General features: G+C 31.9%; 1 protein-coding gene across 2 annotated transcripts in view; it reads left to right on the plus strand.

The window, feature by feature from the left end:
- The window catches only part of LOC112692256 (laminin subunit alpha-1), a 55,000-nt gene that overhangs the window by 24,266 nt on the left and 5,634 nt on the right, over nt 1–25,100 (plus strand). For both annotated transcript variants that reach the window (XM_025566864.1, XM_025566865.1), the window contains exons 2-37: nt 3,273–3,571; nt 13,924–14,172; nt 14,307–14,552; nt 15,089–15,313; nt 15,397–15,546; nt 15,616–15,774; nt 16,290–16,433; nt 16,513–16,779; nt 16,923–17,158; nt 17,266–17,491; nt 17,596–17,810; nt 17,881–18,068; nt 18,176–18,285; nt 18,354–18,531; nt 18,761–18,867; nt 18,941–19,121; nt 19,185–19,324; nt 19,402–19,629; nt 19,697–19,948; nt 20,046–20,222; nt 20,281–20,456; nt 20,541–20,675; nt 20,747–21,005; nt 21,074–21,270; nt 21,352–21,545; nt 21,654–21,907; nt 21,971–22,082; nt 22,546–22,690; nt 22,771–22,918; nt 22,990–23,154; nt 23,223–23,377; nt 23,449–23,587; nt 24,116–24,347; nt 24,420–24,593; nt 24,658–24,824; nt 24,893–25,060. In XM_025566864.1, the coding sequence (XP_025422649.1) occupies nt 3,273–3,571; nt 13,924–14,172; nt 14,307–14,552; nt 15,089–15,313; nt 15,397–15,546; nt 15,616–15,774; nt 16,290–16,433; nt 16,513–16,779; nt 16,923–17,158; nt 17,266–17,491; nt 17,596–17,810; nt 17,881–18,068; nt 18,176–18,285; nt 18,354–18,531; nt 18,761–18,867; nt 18,941–19,121; nt 19,185–19,324; nt 19,402–19,629; nt 19,697–19,948; nt 20,046–20,222; nt 20,281–20,456; nt 20,541–20,675; nt 20,747–21,005; nt 21,074–21,270; nt 21,352–21,545; nt 21,654–21,907; nt 21,971–22,082; nt 22,546–22,690; nt 22,771–22,918; nt 22,990–23,154; nt 23,223–23,377; nt 23,449–23,587; nt 24,116–24,347; nt 24,420–24,593; nt 24,658–24,824; nt 24,893–25,060 (6,797 nt within the window). The remainder of the gene's footprint in view (nt 1–3,272; nt 3,572–13,923; nt 14,173–14,306; nt 14,553–15,088; nt 15,314–15,396; nt 15,547–15,615; nt 15,775–16,289; nt 16,434–16,512; nt 16,780–16,922; nt 17,159–17,265; nt 17,492–17,595; nt 17,811–17,880; nt 18,069–18,175; nt 18,286–18,353; nt 18,532–18,760; nt 18,868–18,940; nt 19,122–19,184; nt 19,325–19,401; nt 19,630–19,696; nt 19,949–20,045; nt 20,223–20,280; nt 20,457–20,540; nt 20,676–20,746; nt 21,006–21,073; nt 21,271–21,351; nt 21,546–21,653; nt 21,908–21,970; nt 22,083–22,545; nt 22,691–22,770; nt 22,919–22,989; nt 23,155–23,222; nt 23,378–23,448; nt 23,588–24,115; nt 24,348–24,419; nt 24,594–24,657; nt 24,825–24,892; nt 25,061–25,100) is intronic.

Consider the following 25,100-nt stretch of genomic DNA (forward strand, 5'->3'; position numbering starts at 1 on the left):
TTAGGATATAATAAAGAAAGCTTAAATTTTAAAGCACTATAATATCCCTGAATTGTTTTCCTGGATAATTAAAAACAAAATACAGTACAGGTATCGCTTTAATTATTGCCATATTTTTTTTTTTTTTTTTTTTACTCCACTTCTTGAAATAAGGTGCACATAATGTAGGAGTTTGAAATTAATTTTATTCCCGTTATCACACAACAATTCAGTATTGTATTAAACGTCTCAAACCGAAAAAGTGACGTTGAACAAAAATTTAAAAGCCAGTATCGTTCCACGAATTCCGACGAAAAACTCGTGAGCCGTTATAGCCGTATTAATATTTTTAGAATGGCTTAACTGTTCTCACTACGTTATCGATTGAACGTAAAAAAAAAACCTAATTACAAATAGGTTTATTCATTATTATGAGAACAATTTGCGAAAGAACGTTTGCCTCGTAAGTTCTAATATATCATTCAGGAAGTCTTCATTATACGTAAGCACGCAAACTTAACAATAATCACTTGCCAATCGAAATGTGTTTCTTACCGGAAATAAAAATCAATCATTCAAAAGTATATGTCACTGATTGATGTATGGGAACACGTAAAAATGATGTACCATCCTCTATTGTTTTCGATCAGTTTCACGTGGTATACTGTTACATTCTTAATGATATCATTGTACATAGGTTGTATTCACATGCGACCGAATACTCAATAGATACGTGTGACAGGAGACGGATATTTACAGTGTACGATAAGTATACTAACCAATAGGTACGGTTGTGATTGCATTGTCAGTCGTTTGCAATTATTCGAAAGAATTCAATAGTTTACGTTTCAAATATGTTTCCTAACATTCTTTGGATTCAGACGAAAGTTATGAACTAACAAACGGACGTGTGCGGGATACCGATAAAAACACCGACAACCTCATAATAATCTATGTGAAAACATTGAAAATTTTCAAGAAATAATAACTCTAAGACTTGAGTTTTGACGTGAAAAAAATTTGTTTAATTGACTTTTCTAAGAATCCTAGTCGCCATTCTGCTATCTTTACACCTGCACTTTTGCCTGTTTTGTACTCGTACGATAACTTAGCTATAGCTTAAATCGGATCAGGGACCTATTTTTGTAAGTACCTATGACGAAAAAAAATATATTTCTATGATTTATTTAATTTAAAAACTTATTTTTGTAAAATTATAAACAAAAGTTTTTTCAAAAAATACAACGTAAAGAGATTTATTTAGTTTAACTCTTTAAATATCTTCATTTTACGTACAACACAACTACAACTACCTGCAATCATAATAAATTACAATACTTACTTAAATTAAATTAGATTCATTAGATCAATAGATTGAATTTTCAAATATTTTATAAGACGTGTGAAACATTTTTTTTTTTTGTTCATTATCTCGTTCAATTTTTTAATACAACCGTAGATCACGCTTATTAGGAACTATTGCCCTAGCCAACGAATTCCTCGAACTGGGAATTAACTACTGGTTGTTCTCGTACCATTTCGATCGAGACTTTTTAAAATGTTATATTCTTGTGTTTAAAATTAATAGTTATTCGATAAAGTATTGAGAAAACATTTATCCCTCTCTCTATATATAATATGTATATATACATAGGCGTGCGCAGACTTTGATTGCAGGGTAAATATTTTAAATCTTATAAATTATTTATTTAATTCAATATGCAAATATAAAAATAAATACTATTTAAACTTGCACAATTTATATCTAAGAAATCCTTATTTACATATTATTATACTATTTACAACTCCATCCTTCTGTCCACGGGAGTAAGGTTTTTGAATGTATCAATTACATCTTTAATTTTTATATTATATGCAAGTTCTGATTAGTCTGATTAATAACTAATAACTTTATTACATTTATTCACAGATATCAATTCTATATTATATGATTAAAACTGGCTTTACTTTATTCATATAAAATGTAAAAATGTTCGCTTTCTTGTATAGTATAGATATACATTTATTGAAGAAAAAGCCAGAGTCTGCAGAGAGGGGGGGTGACCCACCCGACCACAACCGTGCGAATGCCTATGAAAATATAAATATAAATGTATACACACACACACACACACATATATATATATATATATATAAATGTATATCACATGATTTGTATTATGTTGATTTTAATTCTCATCTGCTGTCTAACTCACTTATATTTCGATTCTTAACATAATATGTCTCAACATGATATGTCCATACAGCCACGACTAACTTCATTACATCGCAGTATCCGTAATAGTGTCTCGTATGCGTTGCGTAGTTTTAGTTGTTGTCTCCTGATCCGATGGATTTGCGAGGTCTAAACACTGGCATTCTAGTAATTAAAAGTTTCCCGCCTCGTGCATCAGTGTCTCTCGCGATCTTGTTAAGTTTAATACCGCATGCGCTGCTACGATAATATTACAAACGTCCATTGAATACGGTTTTATAATACCCTAGCAACTTCCGCCGTTTCTATTTATTTTCAATTCTGTCCTACGAATCGCCAAGACGACGGGATGGGGCACGATAAAGTTTGTCGAAAACGATAGGGGAACCCATCATTGCTCGCATTATCCAGTGACGTATCCATGGGGGGTTTGGGGGTTAGAAACCCCCCACCCCATGAACCTGTGATAGTAAACTTATATAGTATTATTTATGTATACTTTTTGACCGAATGGGCGTTAATCAATAATAATAATGATATGAAACAGGTAAATATTAACAGGACAATTGAAGTTAATACAGAAAAAGAGAAGTGTTGAATGCATTGGTACATTGATAAAAGGAAAAAGAAAAATTGATATAGTACTGTAATTAGCAGTTATCAGCTATTTTAACCCTGAAAATTTGAATATAATATGTACTATGTATTTTATTAATAATGTTTAATATTTTGCATTTGTTTAAACACAATACATCGATTGATTTCATCGTTTAAACATATGCTATATTTTTACGAATATTAAGTTTAAATCTACTGAACCCCACTCCCCCCAATAAAAAGTTCCTGGATACACTCCTGGCGTGATCCGTTATCATTATTATTATTACTGTTGTACCGGCAAAACTTTTGAATTATTCTTTATTCGTCATCACCGTTTGGATGTGTTCGAATGTTGCAACTTCAACAATACCTCCTTTTGATTCGGCGGTGTCCTACCCCCTCGTCGTTGTCGCGGCAACATTTTTTTATCGAGTGAACGTTATAATGATTCGGTTTTTTCCATGTGGTCGGTGCGTAGACGGAGGCGGCGGCGGTCACAACGACAAGACGCTGTACCCGCAGATATTCAACGTGGCTTCGCGGGCCTCGGTGACGGCGAACGCCACCTGTGGCGAAACGGAGAACGGACCAGAAGTGTACTGCAGATACGGCTCGGCGCAGCAGTGCGGCGTGTGTGACGCCAGGTCCGGCGACCCGGCCAAGACCCATGGACCGGCCAACGCGGTAGACAACGCGACCGGCACGTGGTGGCAGAGCCCTTCGCTGCACAACGGCGACCGGTACCAGTACGTGACGATCACCGTCGACCTGAAACAGGTATCGTATTAAAAAAATAGATATAAAAAAAAAAATTAACGCATTACGTTTGTCCGTCAGATTTTTACCGTTTATTCTACTCCTCTTTTTATTTTTCTCCTCGGTGAATCGAGTATCGTACGGTTAACGCGCAATCGACAGCCAACCCGAACTGGGGGTTGAAAACTGCCGACGATACCGTGTGCGAAATCGCCAAGATTGGGTTGGGCAGGTGTCCCCTCGGGGGAGGAGCACGGGAAAAATAAATTTATCCTTGAGGATGTTGCGAAACACGATTCTCTATTTCTGTTTACACGTCTTCGGCTTCCAACGTATCCCGATCGATCGATTGACGCGATAGAGGGGTTTCAAAAACTAATTCGAATCTGCCGTATAACGTTTTTCGACTCCAACCACATTTTTATAATGTTGTACTTAACGTACGAAAATAGTTAATTTTTGTCGATTTTTGTGTTTCCTATCCATTTAATTATCTTCCGTGAAATGTTGGCAGACTAAGTCAAACAAGTCGTCCATCGAAATTGAAGTTTACGACGAATTCAATTTCAAAATCCTTATCACATTTGATTGATCGCCGAGTCGAAAACAGAAAACGTATTAATCCTTTGTTTCGTATGTAGTAGACAGAGACAAAAAGCCATGACTTGCGATCCACTGAGTACTAAAAAAAAAAAAATCTTATAAACCCTATATTATTTTTATTAGATTAATTAAGAATAAAATAAAAACATACAATATTTCTTATGTGCTAGGTTACTGATTTTGAATGTTTCTAAAATACCTGCCGTGTGTAATTAAAAATACATTTCTACTTAATTCTTTTTTTATTTTTATTTAACGAATAAATATTGAAATATTGTGTTTCCGAATAACAGGTTGAAAAACTATTGATATTTAAAAAAAGCTATATTTTATTATTTAAATAAGTGCGAGCATTTTCATAAAAAACAAAAATACTTCAACAGAATTTCAGATAATTCTTCGGCAAAGAGTAAAAAAAAAAAAAAAAAATTCTATACAATTTATTAGGTCAGGAGTGTATAGTATATACACGCTATCGTTTTTATATTTTTTATTATTTTAATTGATTTAATATGAAACATAATATCTATATTTTATTACTTATAATTACATATTTGGCTAACATTTCGTGCAGTAAAGATTAGTTTTGTATGTAAAATATACAACGATGTTGTTTCTTTTCAACGAAATATCTATTTTCGTGAACTTTTTTCAGATAACAGAATTTAAAGAGGGTTTAACGTAAAAATTGGAATTCATTTTGATGGTATTATCGTATTTCCGTGCTTTTTTTAGTATTGTCGCAAATTCGCTGCGTTGTACGTTTGTCAGACGGAGACAACACATGTGGGTGGTCATCTAAAGCCATTCGACGTATTTCGTCCGCACGGTCAAACGTTTTGCAAAGCAAAATAATCGGTAGACGCAGGTATTACAAACAGTATTACGTCAAGCGGACAAATCTGTACGTGATTTATTTACGTATTATATAATATTATGACATAGCCTAGAGAACAATACAATTCCCGTTTAAAAAACGATTGACTTGCTATACAAGTACGATATTTGATTAGGTAGTGATTTTTTCTTATCGGCATCTTTTAACTTAACTTATTATTATTATTATTTTTTTTTTTCGATTTGTAATAATTTGCGAAAACTGCAAGAAAACTGCAGAGAAGGAAAAACATATCTTCCGGTAATTTCGTGACGATTTAGTCAGCTTATCCATTACACAATTGTCTTTTTTTCAAATTAATTTATAGATTCCCGTCAATGGCGTTTACAAGGAATGAATGTGGGAGTCAGATCTCTGCCAAGCTTTTTTTTAAATATTATAAAATAATGTTCTTAATATGAGGACGTTAGAAACGTAAAAAAATAATGATAAAACAAAAATTGTTAGCAAATTATCCTTCCCCTCCATACAAAAGTTATGTATACGCCACTGATTCCCGTATAAATTATGATACCTTAAAAATCATAGCGCACAATATACAAGATAATGAGTACAATAAATACAATTCGTGAAATAAAACATACACATATGAGTAATAACCGGCGAAGGTCATAAAAATAAAATATTACGGGTATATTATATAATGCCGTGACAATAATTAAGACTCGATTGTAATACATAGTAATATATATGATAGACGTTATTTATAAGTGTAATATAAACATGTAAGATAATAGTGAGAGAGATTTGAATAAAAAAAATTAGAAAAATTAAATTGTCAAAGCATAGTAGTTTATTAGATAAATTTAGTGACGAATTTAAATCTGCTTCCAAAATTAATATCAGAACATTATAATGGGCGTAGTGATTGAAGTCGTGAACTATGTTTTCGACCGAAAATGAATCACACTCCTGCCCCATAATACCAATACTTAAAAATAAAATTTTGATTCACAAACTAATTATAATAATGTATTATTTTTACATTATTAAAATTAAACCCATCATGGTCTGATTACGGCTACAATAGGTCATATTAAAAAATAAAAAATAAAATAAAGTATTACGATGTTATATAATGATATATCAAGAAAACATTTTTCAAAATGTTCCATTTATATTTTATGCCACAATACATAATATGGGTTTGATGGATGTTTAACGTGTTCATCTTGTATTCTTTAGACATTACTTTTTAACGAATATTGAATTATAAAAATCGTACACTGAACAGTGGAATTCTGAATTAAATTTTTTAACGTTGTAGTGGTCTGTGGTTCTGTCGTAGATCACGGTATAATGACGCGAAACTCATGCATGACAAATACAACTGTCTGTACGACTTTGCCAAACCTATTTACAGCCTTGACCCCTGGACCCAGTAGTCTACGCTTTGTTCGCAAATAAGTACGATACTATAATTATGCGTTTGTGGAAATAATACTAATTTACTGAATTAGTTTACAAAAACTCACAGTGATTCGAAAGAAAAAAAAAGCTAAACCCTTAATATTTTATTCTTTTTATCGATTATAACTTAAATAAATGATGTGTTCTTTGCATTTAATTTTTTACGTATAACGTATTTTGCGGTATTTTAAGCATTATTATATCGGTTTTACTAATTTTACAGGAATGAAGAAAAAATATCATGAGCTTACATTTTTTCAATTATAAAACTTCAACATTTTTCTTTATTAATATTGATCTACAAACTTTAAACGTATTCAATATAGTATTAATTTATTATTCGATTAGTGTTTTTTTTGAGTTGAAAAAAAAATTAATATACAACTTTAGTTCAACCGTTCGGGGCATTTATTTCTAATTGTACGAGAACTTATAATTAATCATGTTTGATATTTCATTACTCTTGCACATTTCAAATTGTAATTTAACCTTGTCTCCATCATTTGAATACGTATATGTGTATAAATTCTTTCGTGCCAAACTATTTTAATCGTTTAATTTCAATTATTGAAAATCGAATGCTTCAAAAATTATATTTCTGGAAAAAATCCTACATAGGACACCGGAGCTGGTGAATAGTAATTATTACGAGAAATCTTGTATTACGAATAATTAGTAAGATTAACTGGATAATGTGCAATAAATTGAACTCGATTGAAGTAAATTATAAAAAAATAACAAGGGGGTTTATAAACACTTAATATTTGTACTAAATTATCAACGGAAATAGTTAAACGATTTCGTTTTAATTAGTACGCCTTATTTTAGATGCTGTACATCATAATGATATAGTGTTACATATGTATAATAACTATTAATTATTAATACACACGAGCCATTTGCGGGATATAAAAAACATCTTAGCATCGTGACTGCAATAAATCGGGACAAAAGCGGTCAATTAGTTGGTTGTGAGCCAACAAATAGTAATAGCTAGTGGTAATAGTTACCAAAAGTGTCGACTTCAACATAAAAATGCAATCCCAGTAATTGTAGAACTTTTGCCCCAACACAGTTTTAACTTCCAAGAGGCTAAGTGAATTGCATAAATACATAAGAAATCATTTTTTTTTTCCTATTGATTAATACGTTGTATTATAGTAACGAATATTTGTGTACTAAACACTTCAAGTTGCTTTTCATCTTTAATGGAATTCATTGTTATAATTTTATGGGCCACACTTCAATGTAGAGTTGCTTTTAAGATGTCCTATGACATTTACTTTTTATATTCGACTCCGATTAATGCGGAATATATTGGCTTATACAATAATGGTTTTTTATTTTTTTTTTTTTAGTATATCCACAAACATTTTATTTTTAAATTTGTACTGTATTCCAAAAGCGTTACATAATTTGTATATAAATTGGTAATTCTATAACGCAATACGGTACACAAAACCAGTCACATTTATAATGTTGTCTAATATAATTTTCAAACAATTCTTATAACTGCATTCTTATAACGGTGTAACACGTATTCTCGAGGATTAAAACTTATGAATTTTCTTACGATTTCATTACAATTCGAGGGATAAAATGTTTATAAACAATTTACCTTAATACTTATCATTCAATCATTGAATTATTAATTGAAATCATTCAATAGTTACTTAAGAATCTTATAATTTATTATTATTAATACAAGTTGATGGCTTTCGATATTATAGACTTTTGATACATATTTAAATATATTTAAGTAATGTATTAATCTCTGCTATTTAATTGAAAACTTGAGAAATATTTAAAACTTGGCTACTCGATAATCGATAATTTACTTCTTATATCAAGATAATAAGCTCTGGGCTTTTTTTTTTTTTTTTTGGTGGAAAGTAAATTATCATTGATAATATTAAGTTAATGAATATAAATATATAATACATAAATTGTTTAATTAAAATATTGTATCTCTCTAATATTTTCATTGCAAAATGTTAATACCCATGAATTTTATTTTATATTTAAAATCATTATACTCATCTATATTTTTATACTTTATATTCATTAAAATTCACGGTCATGTAAATTACATCTGATGTATCTCAAATAAAATCGCTCATAATTACATTCAAATTTAAACATATAACACGAATAACTCACGGAATTGAATCTATCTGAATTCCTATAACATAATACTACTGGACTCTATGATTCTTATGTTTATACTTGCACATGTATCGTGTACCCTCGTGTACCCCACAAGAAATTAAATTAATATGTTATTTCGAATAGATATTGTAAACAAATTATTTCTATTAATATATATGCAATTCATAATGGTTCAACTATCATTTAAAATAAACTAACAAACTTTATTCGAATTAAAATGAAACAAAAATGATTTAAATACCATCATATCAAAGCTTTAAGTTATAATTATTTCATCATATATATATTGTTGGCCATTGTATGTATTTATAGTGTTCAGAAGTTTCAGAAACCGACTTAATTTATTTTAGTTCCTAATAGTTTTAATGCATATTATATATACATATATGCATGCATGCATGTATGTATGTATGTGTATGTATGCAAATTTTACCTGAGAATAGAGTTTTTGACCTTTTGTTCAGAAATTTGTTGTTGAAAATTATATTTCATGTCCAAAACATCGAGGACCTATATTAAGGGTATTACCGTTCAATGGAACTGTCAGATAGACGAGGGCGAGCAAGAGTGCTGTAAAATGCTCTCAAAAGTTATAAAACTTCTTTGTACACGTATTTTAATGTTTAAGTCGTACCACTCCTTGCACTTTTCGACTCTCGTAAAGCTACCGAGTATATTTCAGTAAATTTTCTGCAAAAAAAAAAATATATATATATATCTCAATAATATAATAATGTAAGGCATCGGAAGTAAAAACTATCACTTATAGTATTATGAAACTTTGAAGAGTTTAACCGTCTTTTGAACTGTAGAAAAAGTTTCAGTTTATTGGCTTATTTAAATCTGAAACCCATAAGTAATACGATAACAAGAGTTGTTTTAAAATAATTTTATATTTTACTCTACCTTTGACATGTGCGTGTTGGAATTGTAAAACAAACGGGGCATAATAAACTCTTACAGATTTAGGTAATCCTCCAACAAAAAAAAAATGTTAACTCCAACAAAATATTACTAGTAATATAAAAATAATTTTTGCAAAAAAATCAAATTCGTTTTTAAAAATATAAATCGTATGATTATCATACAGCATTAAATATTAAAAAAAACGAAATAGCTTAGGTATATAAGTAAAATATTAATGTCAAAATAATTGTTCAAAGAATATTAAAAAATTTAACAAAATAACAGCCATATTAATTTAAGTTTGTGGCATACTTTAGAGATAAACTCTAAACGTTTTAAACATTTATATTCACGCTTGATATTAATAATGCTTGAATTAGGATTGAGTTAATATAATTTAGCATATACTCTTATACATGAATTTATATTTTTCCCCCTTTTTATTGCTGCGAGACAGATATTAAGACCGAAGTTTTTTGTGTTTTATACCTTAGTTATTAGCATGACATTGACAAACAAACATTGTTCTTCTTTGCATACTATTACAATACCGTTTCGTTAAAAATGTACAGTTCAATTTTATTATTCATAGAATTTTAAAATAAGCATATTACATACGAGTATATAGTTATTGCTGCGTTGGTACAATAGTCAAGATTTGGTACATACAGTTACATCGAAACGGAAAAAATAATAAAAATCAGAAAAAATCAACGTTTGAACGTGCAGATCTCTCAATCGAACTGATTTTCCTGCGGATTTGATACGCGATTTCGTATTCCACTGGCATATTGTGTGTTATGGATTAGATTAAATTTTGTATTTTTCGTAAGACGAAATTACTGGTAATAATTTGGGTACAAAAGTAATGAAAAGCACATGCGAACAGAAACCGTAATAGGCATTCACTGCGCGAGGGTTGTATAACGAAAGTCGACCAAAAGAAAAACGAAATTACAATAAAGATTTTTATTTTTAATCATTACATTACTGTTATCGTTTGTTAGCGTGGACCTCCTCTTCGTCACCGCCATTATCCTTCCTCGGCGGCCGGTCGTTCCTTTCATTCGGTTTTTACGTTTTACCGTTAAAAAAAATCATCTCGTCGTTGCAATAGAGAAGAAATTGAAAAATTCTAAAAAAGGATTTATCATTAATCATTCACGCGTTGCACCGACCCCGTTTGTTTATCCCGAGAGCATAATTTTTACATTTGCCGGTAATACTCGGTGTTGTATAGATCAAGCGTGCGTCAATGTTCCATTATTATTATACATCGTTTTCCATCCGCTATCTCTCTCTCTCTCCTTTTCACTATCGTATATACGGCAACAGCTGGCACAGTACACCAAGTCGATCGGTCGCATCGGTATATCTCATCTGTACTTCGAGTGTATTTAATATAATACCAGCCACGGCGGTTTGGTCACAATGAGAAATTGTTTTTGGTGTTTCCAATCAGTTTTGCAGTCTTCGAACACATTGCGCCCTTGTATTTATAGGTTGGATTACGACTTTGACTCGCAAAACAACCCAGAATTAATTATTATTATTTCTATACCATTCTTGATATAATGTCCTTACACCCTGCCGCCTAGCCGTATGTATACATGTGTATATATACATGTGGTGGTGTACTATTGTGTTTATCGAGATATTCCCATTGGACGTATGTGTTTAATGATATAAAATAATGGTATTTCATCGGATTTCTTTTGCAAATCATGTGTTCGAATATAACGCGTTGTTACATTTTTTTCGTGCCCCACACAGGCCTCAGACCAAATAATTACAACATTTTTTTCACTTAAAATAGTGTGTTTAGAAAATTAAATTGAAAAATTAATAAGATTTATTCTTATAAATACCATTAAAGTATTATAATCCAATATTTTATTTATCAACGTCTCGATTTTTATTAAATACTATAGTGTTGATATTTTTTGTTATTATTTTTTTTTTTCATTTTAATTCTCAACAATGACCATATTTATTTTTTTGTTCCTTAAATTAATTTTTGTTTTATTTGATAAAAATTCAATAGTTTTGACAAAATTTCTATTTTATGTTTTAGTTAACTAAAATGTGAAATAAGCCTTTTATCTATAGTGCGATTCGAATATGGTTCATTGTTAGCTTTTAATACATATATAACGAAATATAATACAAGGAAGTATGTATGACGTATTCTGTTCTTAATAATATTTTATTTAATCGTCCTCTAACTTAAAATTGTGATTGTTGTGGGACACAACGGCAAATAATTGGGATTCATAATATCATATTTGTTTTCGAATAACATTGTACAAACATTACCATCGTATAATAATTTATATCAATAGTAACTGAAATTCTTTCAAAATCTGAAATTTAAATGTGATAATTCAAGTGCTTTAACAATCATTATTATTTAGTTTTTTTTTTTTTTTGTAAAAGGTGTCACCAGATTTATACTTTCTCTCAACTTAAAAGAAAAATAATAACACTATTATCGTTTAAGCATTTTGGTTTTGTTAATACGTCCAATTTTATTCAAGAAAGTCAAAACAACTTGTTTTAACCATATAACTATCTATCTTTAATCACATTATCAAGATAACAATACAAAACAAACGGTCGGTTTATTCACGTAGGTATAAAGTAACGGGATGAAAATTAAATAGTGATTGCGTTGTTTGTGTTATGATTGCTGCTGGATACTATAAGAGCAAATCATATGGAATATAATATAAACAAGCGATACGAATTATGAGGCAAATAATACATTTATTTTTTTTTTAAAAACTCACCCGAGCCTCTGTTGCTCAAAGGCAATTACAATTTTGGGTGTGCATTGTATTATTTTATTTTTATGAAGTGACGGTGTGCTGGTACTTGGTAATCATAACACGGATTGTCAAACAACTGCATAATAACGATTTGCCTCTCAATTTGTTATTTTTATATTAACGAATAACGATATAAATACTAATCAATAGAAGCTGAACTTTGTTTTATACTTGAAAAATATTCACAAATAGTGTGTAGCATATTGATGTTTTTCGTTGTCAAAGTTTAAATTAACATTATCAGTTAACAGTTATATTTGATTATTTTGCTAATGACATGTAAAAAAAAAAAGAAAACGTATTTATACTAATGATGTTTTTATATATGATCTATATATGGTATATACATATTATATTATTACAAACACGGTATATATATATAGCATCAAATATAAAAATATCATAAGTATGAATTTGTTTTTTTTATACATGTCATTAGTGCACAGTGTAATCACAGTGATACGTTTGAAATATTCCAAAATAATTATTTACAATTTTTGTATTCCACATTTAATTATTATTTTGATATAACTCATGACGGGAGAAAAGACTATGCAATTCGAAGACGTTACAATATCGTATCCAGATATTCTGTTCGACGGACGTGCAATGGATATTGATATCTTCTCCTCTAGTCATGTCCTGCACAACGAAACGTAGTACAAATAGTATTTGATTTGGGTTTAAAATTTATGAACCGAATTTTCCACAGAATTAATTAATTTTGCTTGACATTTTCGTATAACGTTCAACAAACCGTCTCGCAAAACGGGTATAATGACTATTTAATTTACGAGCCTGAAAAAAATATCAAAATACTTGTAAGCGGTTCACACAAGCGAATAAACAGGACATAATCATGCATAATATATGTATATATATATATATATATATATATATATATATATAAATAAATGGATATGAAAATTAAAACACCGACTCATTAAGTTTTTATCGTCCGAATAATAAATGCATATGCAATTGTCTGTCTTAAAATATGATGGAACTATAAAAAATAATACAATGATTGATGTTATGTCGAGTGTTGAGTCGTAATTAAAACAATTTAGGTTAATGCGATAAATACTATACTAGGACACTATCGAAGTGTTTATAAATAATATACATTGAATTTTTTTTAGGTTTCGTTGATATTTTAAATGCCATTATGAATGATACAATTATTAACAATTTATAACAACTATTTGAATGTAATTACTTTTGTCTTTTAAACGCTATAAATTATATAATTTTCTATTTTTAATTTTACAACCGAATATGTATGTGTTTGAGTGTGTGTGTTTTACGTTTTATTTTAATTTGTGTTACTAAACAAAACCTTAAAGATCAAGATTAAATATGTTTACAGCATATATGTTACACATGTTTATCATAATATTCTGTTCTTGGCTTTGTGTATTTATATTATGTAAAAACACAATTAAATATTAAAACACTTTGAAAAATATATCGTTGATATTCTCGTATACATTATGAGCCATTGGAACTCACTATAAATAGTGAACCACCGACTATATCTGATGCATTTATCGTTTTAGGTTTATCAAGTGTCGTCGATTATTATTAAATTTGGTATTTCGCCGAGACCCGGCAATTGGATTCTGGAGAGGTCGACAGACGGTGGCATGCAATACAAGCCATGGCAGTATTTCGCCATCAACGGCGACGAATGCGTCCAGAAATACAACGTACAACCTTCTTTCTACAAAGATAAAAGTGTGCAGATTCGTCGGGATCCCACTTGCATCACTTCATTTTCACGTTTCAAACCCCACGAAAACGCAGAAGTAAAATATTCATAGTACAAAATATATAATAACAATTTTGATTAATTATTTATGTATTAATTGACAAGTATTAACCATTTAATTATTATTAATTGTTATTTAATTTTTGTATTATTTAATTATTCATTCGACAGATCCACATGAACCTTCTTAAGGGACAAAACACCATTAACATGTCGTTAGCTGAAGTTTTCGAATTTTCCACTGCCCAATATATCCGACTGAGACTGCAAAAAATCATTTTTCCCAACGACAAGATGGCCATGCTAGACAATTCGTTTAAACGAAAACTGTTCTATTCGATCAAAGATATATTGATTGCTGGGAGATGTATTTGCAACGGCCATGCAAGGAAATGTAAACAGATGTCAGAAAATTCAGTAAGTTTTACTCATCGAGACTGTAAGTTTATATTCGATAGAATATATATATAAATTGTATTTTACATAGATTTATTATTTTTAGATTGCAGGGGTTTTTTTTAAGAGTCATTCTGACTGGGCATGCAAAGAAAAATATTAGTGCAATCATTTTTTTGAGAAATTTACTGTTTTCTAATATTTTGTAGTTAAAAATGTATTTAATGAATTATTTAAATTATTAGAAGTAAATTTATAATTATTTTTGAATCAGCGGACTTTGAAAAAGCATTTACAAAAAATAGATAAAAATGTATAATAGTTGATCGTTTTGCAAGTGTTAACTTTAGATAACTTACCATGGTAAATCGTTTACTTATTAAATCAATTTCTATCTACGTTTTTTCGGAAAATCATACGTTATAAATCATTAAGACAATAATATCTTCACTGCGTTATTGACGTATTGAATTTTGATTTCAATTAAAATCCAATGTTTTTATTATGTACATGTGTTTCGCTACAGACGTCATCAATGTCGATAAATATATTTACAGGAACCCAGTTGCGATTGTCTTCATAATACGTGTGGCCCGAGGTGTGACAGATGTTGTCCGTTGTACAACCAGCGGCCGTGGAAGTCCGGTCCGACTTCTTGCGAGAAATGCCAATGTCACGGCCATGCTACGGAATGCCAATACGATCCGATCGTGGACGCAGAGAAGTCCAGTCTGGACATCTACGGGACGTATTCCGGAGGCGGATTTTGCATAAATTGCACCGTGAGTAGGCGAACGGGAACATCTTGCTGTTAATATGTTGTTGTTGTCGCGTGAATGTTTAATGTTTAATTCGTCCGTTTCAGAAACACACGACGGGCACGAATTGCGAAGTGTGCGAGGCCGGATGGTATCGTCCGTACGACGTCAGACCCGACGATCCAGTACCGTGTTTGCCTTGCGACTGTCACCCCGTCGGGTCCGACGGCAACGTGTGCCTACCCGACAAGGATACTGTACGTCATTTTCATCGTACAACACACCTCGTTTGTTGAAATTAATCGCCATGTTTTTATGTGCCACAGGGTACGGGACTGTGCAACTGCCTGAAAGGGTACGGTGGCGCCAAGTGTAACGAATGCGCCCCCGGCTACAACGGGTTCCCGGACTGCAAGCCGTGCGCCTGCGACGAACGAGGGACCAAGACGGCGCCGTTGTCGTGCGACAACCAATGCGACTGCAAAGTGAGTTTAACGCGCAAGTTGTCCGTACTAGCGGACAGGGCTTGTCCTAAGGATTTTTACCTACCGCTCAAATACACTGAAAAGTTTGTTTTATGAAATATATTTGGATTATAATACTTACCCCCTCACCGAATAAATCGTATATTGATATTTTAGAATTTTGACTATCGCGTGGTAAAATATTTAAAAAAAAAAAAATACGGATCTTTTACGTGCACCACTGTTTAAATTTAAATTTCATAGATTAATCAATCGATCGAAGTAGCAAAAATTGTAAACTTACATAACTATTACTCATTAGATACTAGGTTGGGTTGACAAATCACACAAATTGCAAATACTCTATAGAAATTCAATCGTTCTACAAAGAAAATTATATTTATGTATGGTGCCCATATTTATAAAGTCAACTGCACTTTTGATTTTTTCAACTACCCACTTTTGGGTCGTACCGCCCGTTAGAATAAAACCTGTCGACGAGGACGCGTATTTTAACGTTTCGACGTTGCCCACAGGAACACGTAACGGGAGATGGTTGCGACAAGTGTGAGGCGGGATATTTCAATTTGCGAGCCGCGAACCCGGAAGGCTGCGAAAAGTGTTTCTGCTCGGGCGTGTCGACAGTGTGCACGGCCGCCACCGGCTTGAGAGAATCCCGGGTGAGTAGGCTTTTTCGGCAGCCGTTGACGGACCGCCGTCGTGCGCGATCGACCATTATGCTTTGTATTTTGTGTTCAGATCGACGAAACCGAGGGATGGCTGATAACGGATCTAAAACTGTCCAAGACCGTGTTCCCGTCGACGGACCCAGCTACGGGACAAACGATGATCAGCACTTTCGACATGCCGGTCGACGTCGACACGTTTTACTGGTTAACACCGAGTCGGTACGCCGGCAACAAGCTGTCGGCTTACGGTTCCAGTTTGCACTTCAGCATTTCGTGGGTCGTCATGCGAGGTGATTCCAGCGGTCGACAAATGATTGATCCCGACGTCATTATAATCGTAAGATCTAACAACAGTTAATACGCTTCTGACAGAACATTCGCGTTGTGCGCACAAACAACCGCATATTGTGTTCCGTGTGCATCCGATCAACGACCGCGTTGAAAACCGTCCGTGTTTAATATCATTTTATGTATTCTTAGGCCAAAGAAAACATTTTGATCGCTTACGGCGGCAAGAGCTTCAGGACTTCCAACACGATTACTGGCGATGTGAGATTAACGGAGGACGATTGGTTTTATGTGACGAAAGATTTCAAGAACCTCGAAACACCGATCGACAACACTCAAGTGTCTCGCGACGAATTCTTATCGATCCTGTCCGATATAAAGCACGTGCTGATCAAAGCGAAGTACCACACCAATCAAGTTGAATCGAGGTACGTACGCACATCGATCATAATGTATACGATTTATTGTGGTCACGAAAGATTATTATTTATGTGTATTATTATTATACTGATTTAACTGTTCGAAATACTTTCAGTTTAATCAATGCGTACATGGATATGGGAGACGTAAACGGAAGTGGACGGACGGTCGACGGAATAGAAAATTGTACTTGCCCAACAGGATATTCGGGAATGTCTTGTGAAACATGTGACTACGGTTATGTGAAACAAATCGATCCGTTTTCAACGAACATAGTTTGCAAAAAGTGTAACTGTCACAATCATTCGCCGGAATGTGACCAAATGTCAAGCCATTGTTCGGTAAGACTAATAATAATATATCGTGCGAAATTGTTCATATAATTATGCCTACCATAAATTTAAATACGTTATGCCCGTCATTCACTGTTGTTCGGTTATTATAGATATGTGAACACAACACAACCGGACCGCAGTGCAATGAGTGCATTGTTGGTTTCTACGGAAACGCAATTGATGGCACGCCGAATGATTGTAAGAAATGCGCTTGCCCTTTGGAGGAGAGTACGAACAATTTCAGTCCCACTTGCAAATCAAATGACGACGGGGGTTATGTTTGCACTGATTGTCCTGAGGGATACACCGGTGACCACTGTGAAATGTATACTGAATCTCACCTGTTTAATGCAGTCGGTATCAACAGTATTAATGTTGGAAATATTTTCGTTTAGGTGTGCTCCATCGTACTACGGAAACCCATTAATAGTCGGTTCGACTTGTAAACCATGCGATTGCAACGAAGCGCCTTGCGATAACCTGACGGGACAATGCATAAATTGTCTCGGGAACACCATTGGATGGAACTGTAAGGAATGCAAACCTGGACATTTTGGAAACCCCATTATCTCTGACTGCAGACGTGAGTAGTATATACGCTTTATGTTGCAAATTGTGTAATATAATCATTATATCCTTCGATAGCACGAAAAATGTGGACATCAATAACTTATGTTGTTTTTTTTTTAGCATGCGATTGTAATCCTATCGGATCAATTGTCACTGACTCTTGTAATGTAAATACGGGTCAGTGTCAGTGCAAAGAAAATTTTACCGGAAGGACATGTGATCGTTGTGTGGTAATATATTAATTTCCCTGTGTAACACAAAATATGACTTCTTATAAATACAAATCGAATGTCAATAGGATGGCTTAGGTAATACAACTGCTGAATGCGTGGAGTGCAACTGCAATCTTACTGGATCTATATCAGATTTATGTGATCCCAGATCTGGATTATGCCCGTGTAAAAAGGGTGTAACGGGAGAAAATTGTGATGCGTGCAGTGACGGTTTCCATAAATTTTCAACTCATGGTTGTATCGGTAAGTGAATATTTAGACCTCATTGAAGTATCATGGTCTAATATGTATCTATATAATATGTTTATTATAATTATATTATTATTATTATTATTATTATTATTATTAATATTATTATTATTATTTTAATATTATATAATATTTAATATATTAATTATTATATATTAATATACCTATTTATAATAATTCTAATATCTGCTTTGGAGTTTAATTTTCTTTTATTCTTTCGTAGAATGTCAGTGTAATTCCACAGGAAGTAGCAATAATATTTGTGATCCTACAACTGGCCAATGCAATTGCCGATCAAACGTTAAAGGTGATCAATGTGATTCTTGTAGTGTAAGTACTGACAGTTTAATGTAAATCAAAAGTAATTTTGAAAATGTATTGTGTTAATTCGTTATATTTACAGGAAGGGTTTTGGAATATTTCTGAGGCGGGTTGTCAAAAGTGTAATTGTGACAAAATAGGTGCTCTTAATGATATATGTAATCCTTTAACTGGACAATGTACTTGTAAGCCAGGAGTTGAAGGTCAATTATGTGATCAGTGTCAGTCAAACTTCTATGGATTTTCAATATTGGGTTGTTCAGGTAATCGATAGAAATGTTGAATCCACTTACACTATTTTAACACTAAATTTGATTACTTGTTAGAATGTGAAATATGTGAAAAACCAGGACATACGTGTGATTTGGATACCGGAAGATGTGTGTGTCCTCAATTAACAGAAGGACCGAATTGTAGTACATGTTCGGCTAATGCTTTTGGTTGGGAAGTCAACAAAGGGTGCCAAGTTAGTTTTTTTTTAGATAAATAGCGAAGTTGTTCATTATTCAACATTTTATTTATTTATTTTTTTTTTTTTTTCAGGAATGTCATTGTGATTCATTTGGATCATACAATGGACTTTGCAATAATGAAACTGGATCATGTGTCTGTCGTACTGGTTATGATGGTCTAAAATGTGATAAATGCTCATTCGGTTATTATGGATACCCCAGATGCCGACCATGTGCTTGTAATTATGGTGGAAGTGAACCAAATAAATGCAATGGAACATTGTGTGATTGTGATGAATTTGGACAGTGTGAATGCAAGGTAATGTTGCATCACACATAGTTTTCAAAACAAAATTAATATTGATTATATTTTGTTGTATACACAGAGTAATGTTTATGGTAAACGATGTGATCAATGTAAAGAAGGAACTTTTGCACTCAATCCGATTAACACTGATGGATGCATCCCATGTTTCTGCTTTGGTAGAAGTAACTCCTGTTCAGCTGCTGGTCTAACATGGAATCAAATTCAATTGCCACAAACGCGTACTTTGTCCATACACTATGATACCAATAACAGCACTTTGTACCGAGAGGGTGATTACCCGGTCAATATTCAAGAAATATGTTATATTAATGTAAGATTAAAACTATAACTTAACACTGGTCCACCTATTGTCAATTTCCATCAGATTTATATTAATGAAAATAATTACAACTTAATTATATTTTTAGCTTGTGAATCCAGACAATACAGGATTAAAACCCAATAAAGAAGAACGGAATCAACTTAATGTCACAAATAATCTTAGAGTTATCCCTGGAACTATAAGTAACGTTGAAATTGGAGTAAAATATTTGTTTGATACACCTGTTTATTGGCAACTTCCAAAACGATTCACTGGAGATAAGGTTCATATTGATATTATTATCGTTTAAGTCTACATTTTTAACCGAGTTGTTTAATTAGATACTGTCATATGGTGGTCACATACGGTTCACTATTGATGCAGAAGGAGGAAATACTCTATTTCCTCAATTCATCCTCACTTCATATCCGCTGATTCAAATTCAAGGAAATGATCATATAATATTGGAACATTTTCCGGAAACCATTAACGTAGGGACATCAAGTCATCAAGTGAGGTAGAGTGGATATACAATTTTTTTTTAATAACTTAATTAATACATGATTTATTTACAAACTACAAAAAAAAAATTTAAAAATAGGTTGCACGAGTCTCTTTGGCAAGTAAAAAATAATCCACGTGCCAAAGTCAGCAGAGAAACACTAATGCTTGCTCTGCAAAACATTAAGTATATATTTATCAGGGCCACCGATTCGGTAGATTTTACCAAAGCTACGTAAGTACCTAAACGACCATATTAGTTAGGTAACAATCCTATTTGTTAATCGTGATGATTTTCTGTTACAGTTTAAAAGGTGTTACATTAGACACTGCCATAATGGCTGAAAAGAAAACCAACCACTTGACCACTTCTCAGATGGTCGAAGTTTGTGACTGTCCGCCGGAGTATAGTTCTTCCTCTTGCCAAGACCCGAATTTGGGATATTTCCGTTATTATAACACTTCAGCCAGCGCCACGATAATAATACAAACAGTCGGTGAAGCTCGCCAATGCGAATGCAACGGACGGTCTAATATCTGTAACGTTGACACTGGACATTGCAGGGTACGCATCGTAACAGAAAATGTTTTATGCTCATTAACTCATGCTGAAAATATTGGTTTTGATTTCAGAACTGTTCGCATAACACCGGCGGCGCTCATTGTGAAGTGTGCGCTGAAGGGTACTACGGAGACCCGTCCACTGATGGCTGCAAACCGTGTGCATGCCCATCAGTAACGAAGAACTACGCTCAATCGTGTGAAATCGATTTCGATGGAAAACTAATTTGCCGCTGCAAACAAGGTTACAAAGGAAGCATGTGTGATCAGTAAGAATAATCGATTTCCGTATATATTCTTATTTCCATAGCAATTTTCGTAAGTAGGTGCTAATGACACGTTGATTGTAGATGCGAATACGGTTGGTTCGGATACCCTCGCGAAGAAGGCGGCAAATGTGAACCGTGCCGTTGTAATAAATTTGGCATTGTAAGCGACGAATGTGATGAAGAAACTGGTCAGTGCAACTGTATGCCCAACATTACTGGTAGAGACTGTTCAGTGTGTCAAGATAAACACGTTTTGACCAGCAAAGGGTGTACACGTAAGAAAATGTTTTTCATAATCATTTAAAGTTCTTTTTTTTCACTAATATTTATTTATTTCAAATGTATTTGTATTTTTACAATGCGTTAAATTTAATCCCGTATAGCGTGTGAAGATAAATGCATTGACACGTTGTTAAACCATGTAGCTACACAAATTAAAACTCTAAATGAAACCACTCTTCATCTATCTGAAGGAAAGATATCTCCTCCTTGGTCTCAATTATCTCTAGTTAGAGATAATGTGACATTACTAAATAACATGTTGAACACATCAAGTCAAGTGAATCTAAAACTTGTCAGTCTCTCTGAAGAAGTAGAACAAAATCTTAAGAAAAAATCTAAATATTCTTTTGTTAAAGTATGTCAATTTTCGAGTTGTTCTCAATTTGAAGAATGTATTAATATTATATTAATTTCGCAGGCAAAAAAGTTATTGAAATCATCTCAAATTAATGAAAATGAAGTAGAACCTCTTCGCGAGTTAGCTGAAAGCAGATTAGCCAATAGTGTATCACTCGAGAGAGAAGTAGATGGTATGTGAATTGTTGACAAAAATGTTTTATTTATATATTTTTAATTTACTTTTATAAAAATACAAATAAAATCCCTTACAATGGAATTTTATTAAATAATTTGTATGAAAGAGTATTCTGTCTTTTAAATATTTATTTTTTATTTGTTTGTTAAATTACATATTTATTTATGACTATATTAAAATTGTTTTTAACTCGATTATGGAAGTAATGTGTTACTATTATCTAGTTAAGTAGTTTGTCTGTCTTGTTCACAAGCAATTATATTTACTATCATAATTGTATGTAACAATACATATTCAAGGGTATGTTGTATACAAACTATATTGAACGCTAGACTATGGTAAATGAAGTCTATAGAACCATTTTTTAAATATCAATATCAAGAGTTTTAATATTGTTATAATTTATAACTTATATATTTTATTTACACAACGTAATTTATCACTTAAATCTTTTTCAGAACTGGTTAATAGCTTGCAAAGTTATAACTTTGAAGATCGATCACATGTTAATATAATAAGTACAATGAGAGAAGCCAAAAATTATCTAAATAAACTAAATAGTATTGATTTTGGTCCTACTATTGAACCTCAAGCTACATTAAAGTAATTGGAAAACTTTTGCATTTTTTTATTGATTTAACGTTTTAATGAATATAAATAAATTTCTTTTTTTTTTTAATAAGAACTTGTTCGAATGCAATGCAAAATCTCCAGTTGAATAGTGGCAGTCAAGCTCAAACCAAAAATCTTCGTCATAAATTCGAAACTTTATTAAATCAAGTAAAAGATTTTGACACTATATTGCTGAACATTTCTGATACTTCGGAATTAGTAAGTAAATAAAATTACTGTAAAATTATTTTTTATTTATACTGCATCATTATTATTCGAACGTGAATTAGGCAACTCAACTAAAACAAAAAAATTCGCAATCGTTGAAAAAACTAAATCAAATGATAGAAGATATAAACAATCTTGATTTAATGTTCAACAAAATGCAAGGAGAGACTGAAATGTTAGTGAAAGAAGCTCGAGAAAATTATATATCAACATTAAACAACTTTGAGGTACATAGTAATTTAATTAAAAAATGTCTTCTTTTTTTTTTTTCATTCAAATATTTATATATTTTTAGGAATTGTTATTGATTAAACCGAAATTCGATAGCATCAAGAAGAATTTAAATAAAAGAAAAGACTCAAATCCTCAATTTGACGATGATCAACTTCTGGTCAACTCAGCTGATTTACATGCTAGTTATCTATTGCAGACCGCTCAAAAATATTCAGAGTGAGATATTTTTGTCAAATAAATGTACACAACTGAGTAGCTAAATCATAATAATAATCTTATTTGTTTAGGATTTTTAAACCAATCAGACACGATGCTAATATTGCACTAGAGGCAAGCAATGCATACTTGAACATTGTTGATTCTCTCAAATTAGCTCGTAATGCAGCCATAAATTCCAGTATTTTAGCGGATGCATCATTCAGAACTGTAAGTTATAATTGGTTTCGTATATTTTAATGAAATCTATTGCCGTGTATCGAGTGAAACTACAAATTACTTATTCCTGGTTGCACTAAATATTTACACAAAGATAAACTCGTTTAACTATAGTTAAAATAAAATATGTTGCACAGACCATGTTTAAAATTGTATCTGTTGTTAAAAATGTACTTTATTACCATTTAAATTAGATACTGATTTATCGCCTTGTAAAATTTTATGTATAGTTAAATTTCATTATCATTCTTTAGTGGACATAATTATATGATTATGATGGTAATTTCAACTTATGTTGTTGAGACCATTTATTTAATAACCAGTATATTGGTAATAACCTGAATATAAAACAATGATTGTGCAACACTTAAAATTAGTATTAGTCAATTAACATTAGTTAATCATTAGATAAAAGTTTATCTAAGTTTAATAATATTTACCGATTGCCAAGTTTGGTCCTATCGGGCATTAGAATCAGTTACAAATATAAATAATTTAATCAATACTTGTTGTTTTCAGGCTTATCCAGGAGTATATCAAGAATCGTTGATTGACAAAGCAAAAACGTCTGAGGAATTATCCAAACTAGTCTATAAGAATACTTTGGACACTAAAAATATGGTTGATTCAATTCAGTCAGATTTCAATGTGCAAGTTGAAAATATTGAAACAGTGAAAAGTGACATGAAACAAATTGTGAAAAACGATAATGTGAACTCAAAACAAATTACCGAACTTGAACAATCTGAAGGTATTATTATTATTTCTTAATTTTTTACTTTTAAGAAACAAAAATTATTTTACTCGAATCATTTTGCAAAAGGAATGAACATGGAGCTGAATAACAAAGAAGACGTTGATCCATTGGTGATAGAAACAACAAACGTTGAAACTAAAATTAATGAAATTCAAGGTAAAATTGTTAAAGAATTGCGTCCGATATTGGTTCAACTGAACGAAGAAGGAGAACCAAGTTTAACGAATACTCAAGACAGAAGTACGATTAATATTTATCATAAGTTGAATGAAATTAATTATAAAATTAAAATGGTGTTCTTTAGTTGACGAAGTCGAAGAAAATGGAAAAAAAGCGATTGATATGTTAAGCAAAATAGCCAAAACGTCTGACGACTTCAGTAAGAAAGTAGCGGCATGGAACAGTTCTATGATTGATAAACTTGAAGCTCTGAGGAATAAAATTACAAAAGCTCATCAAATTGCTGACGGGGTAATTTTATTCATGTTTTGCTCAAATTTATTGTAAATAAGTTATTGGTTTTTTTTTTTTATATATAGATTCGTATATCGATATCTGGTCAAGAAAACGGTACGGGCAACGCGTGTATTCGTACGTATCAACCAAAGTTCTTAGAACCCAGTACTAGGAATACAATTATTCTTTCATACGCTATTAGTTCAAACGCTAGAGATGCCTTATTATTTTATCTTTCGAGCAAAACTACGGTAAAAAAAATGTCCAATTATTTATTTCTATGCACGTGCT

This window comes from Sipha flava, unplaced genomic scaffold, assembly GCF_003268045.1.
Source record: "Sipha flava isolate LNK unplaced genomic scaffold, YSA_version1 71_pilon_pilon, whole genome shotgun sequence".
Taxonomy (NCBI): Eukaryota; Metazoa; Arthropoda; class Insecta; order Hemiptera; family Aphididae; genus Sipha; species Sipha flava.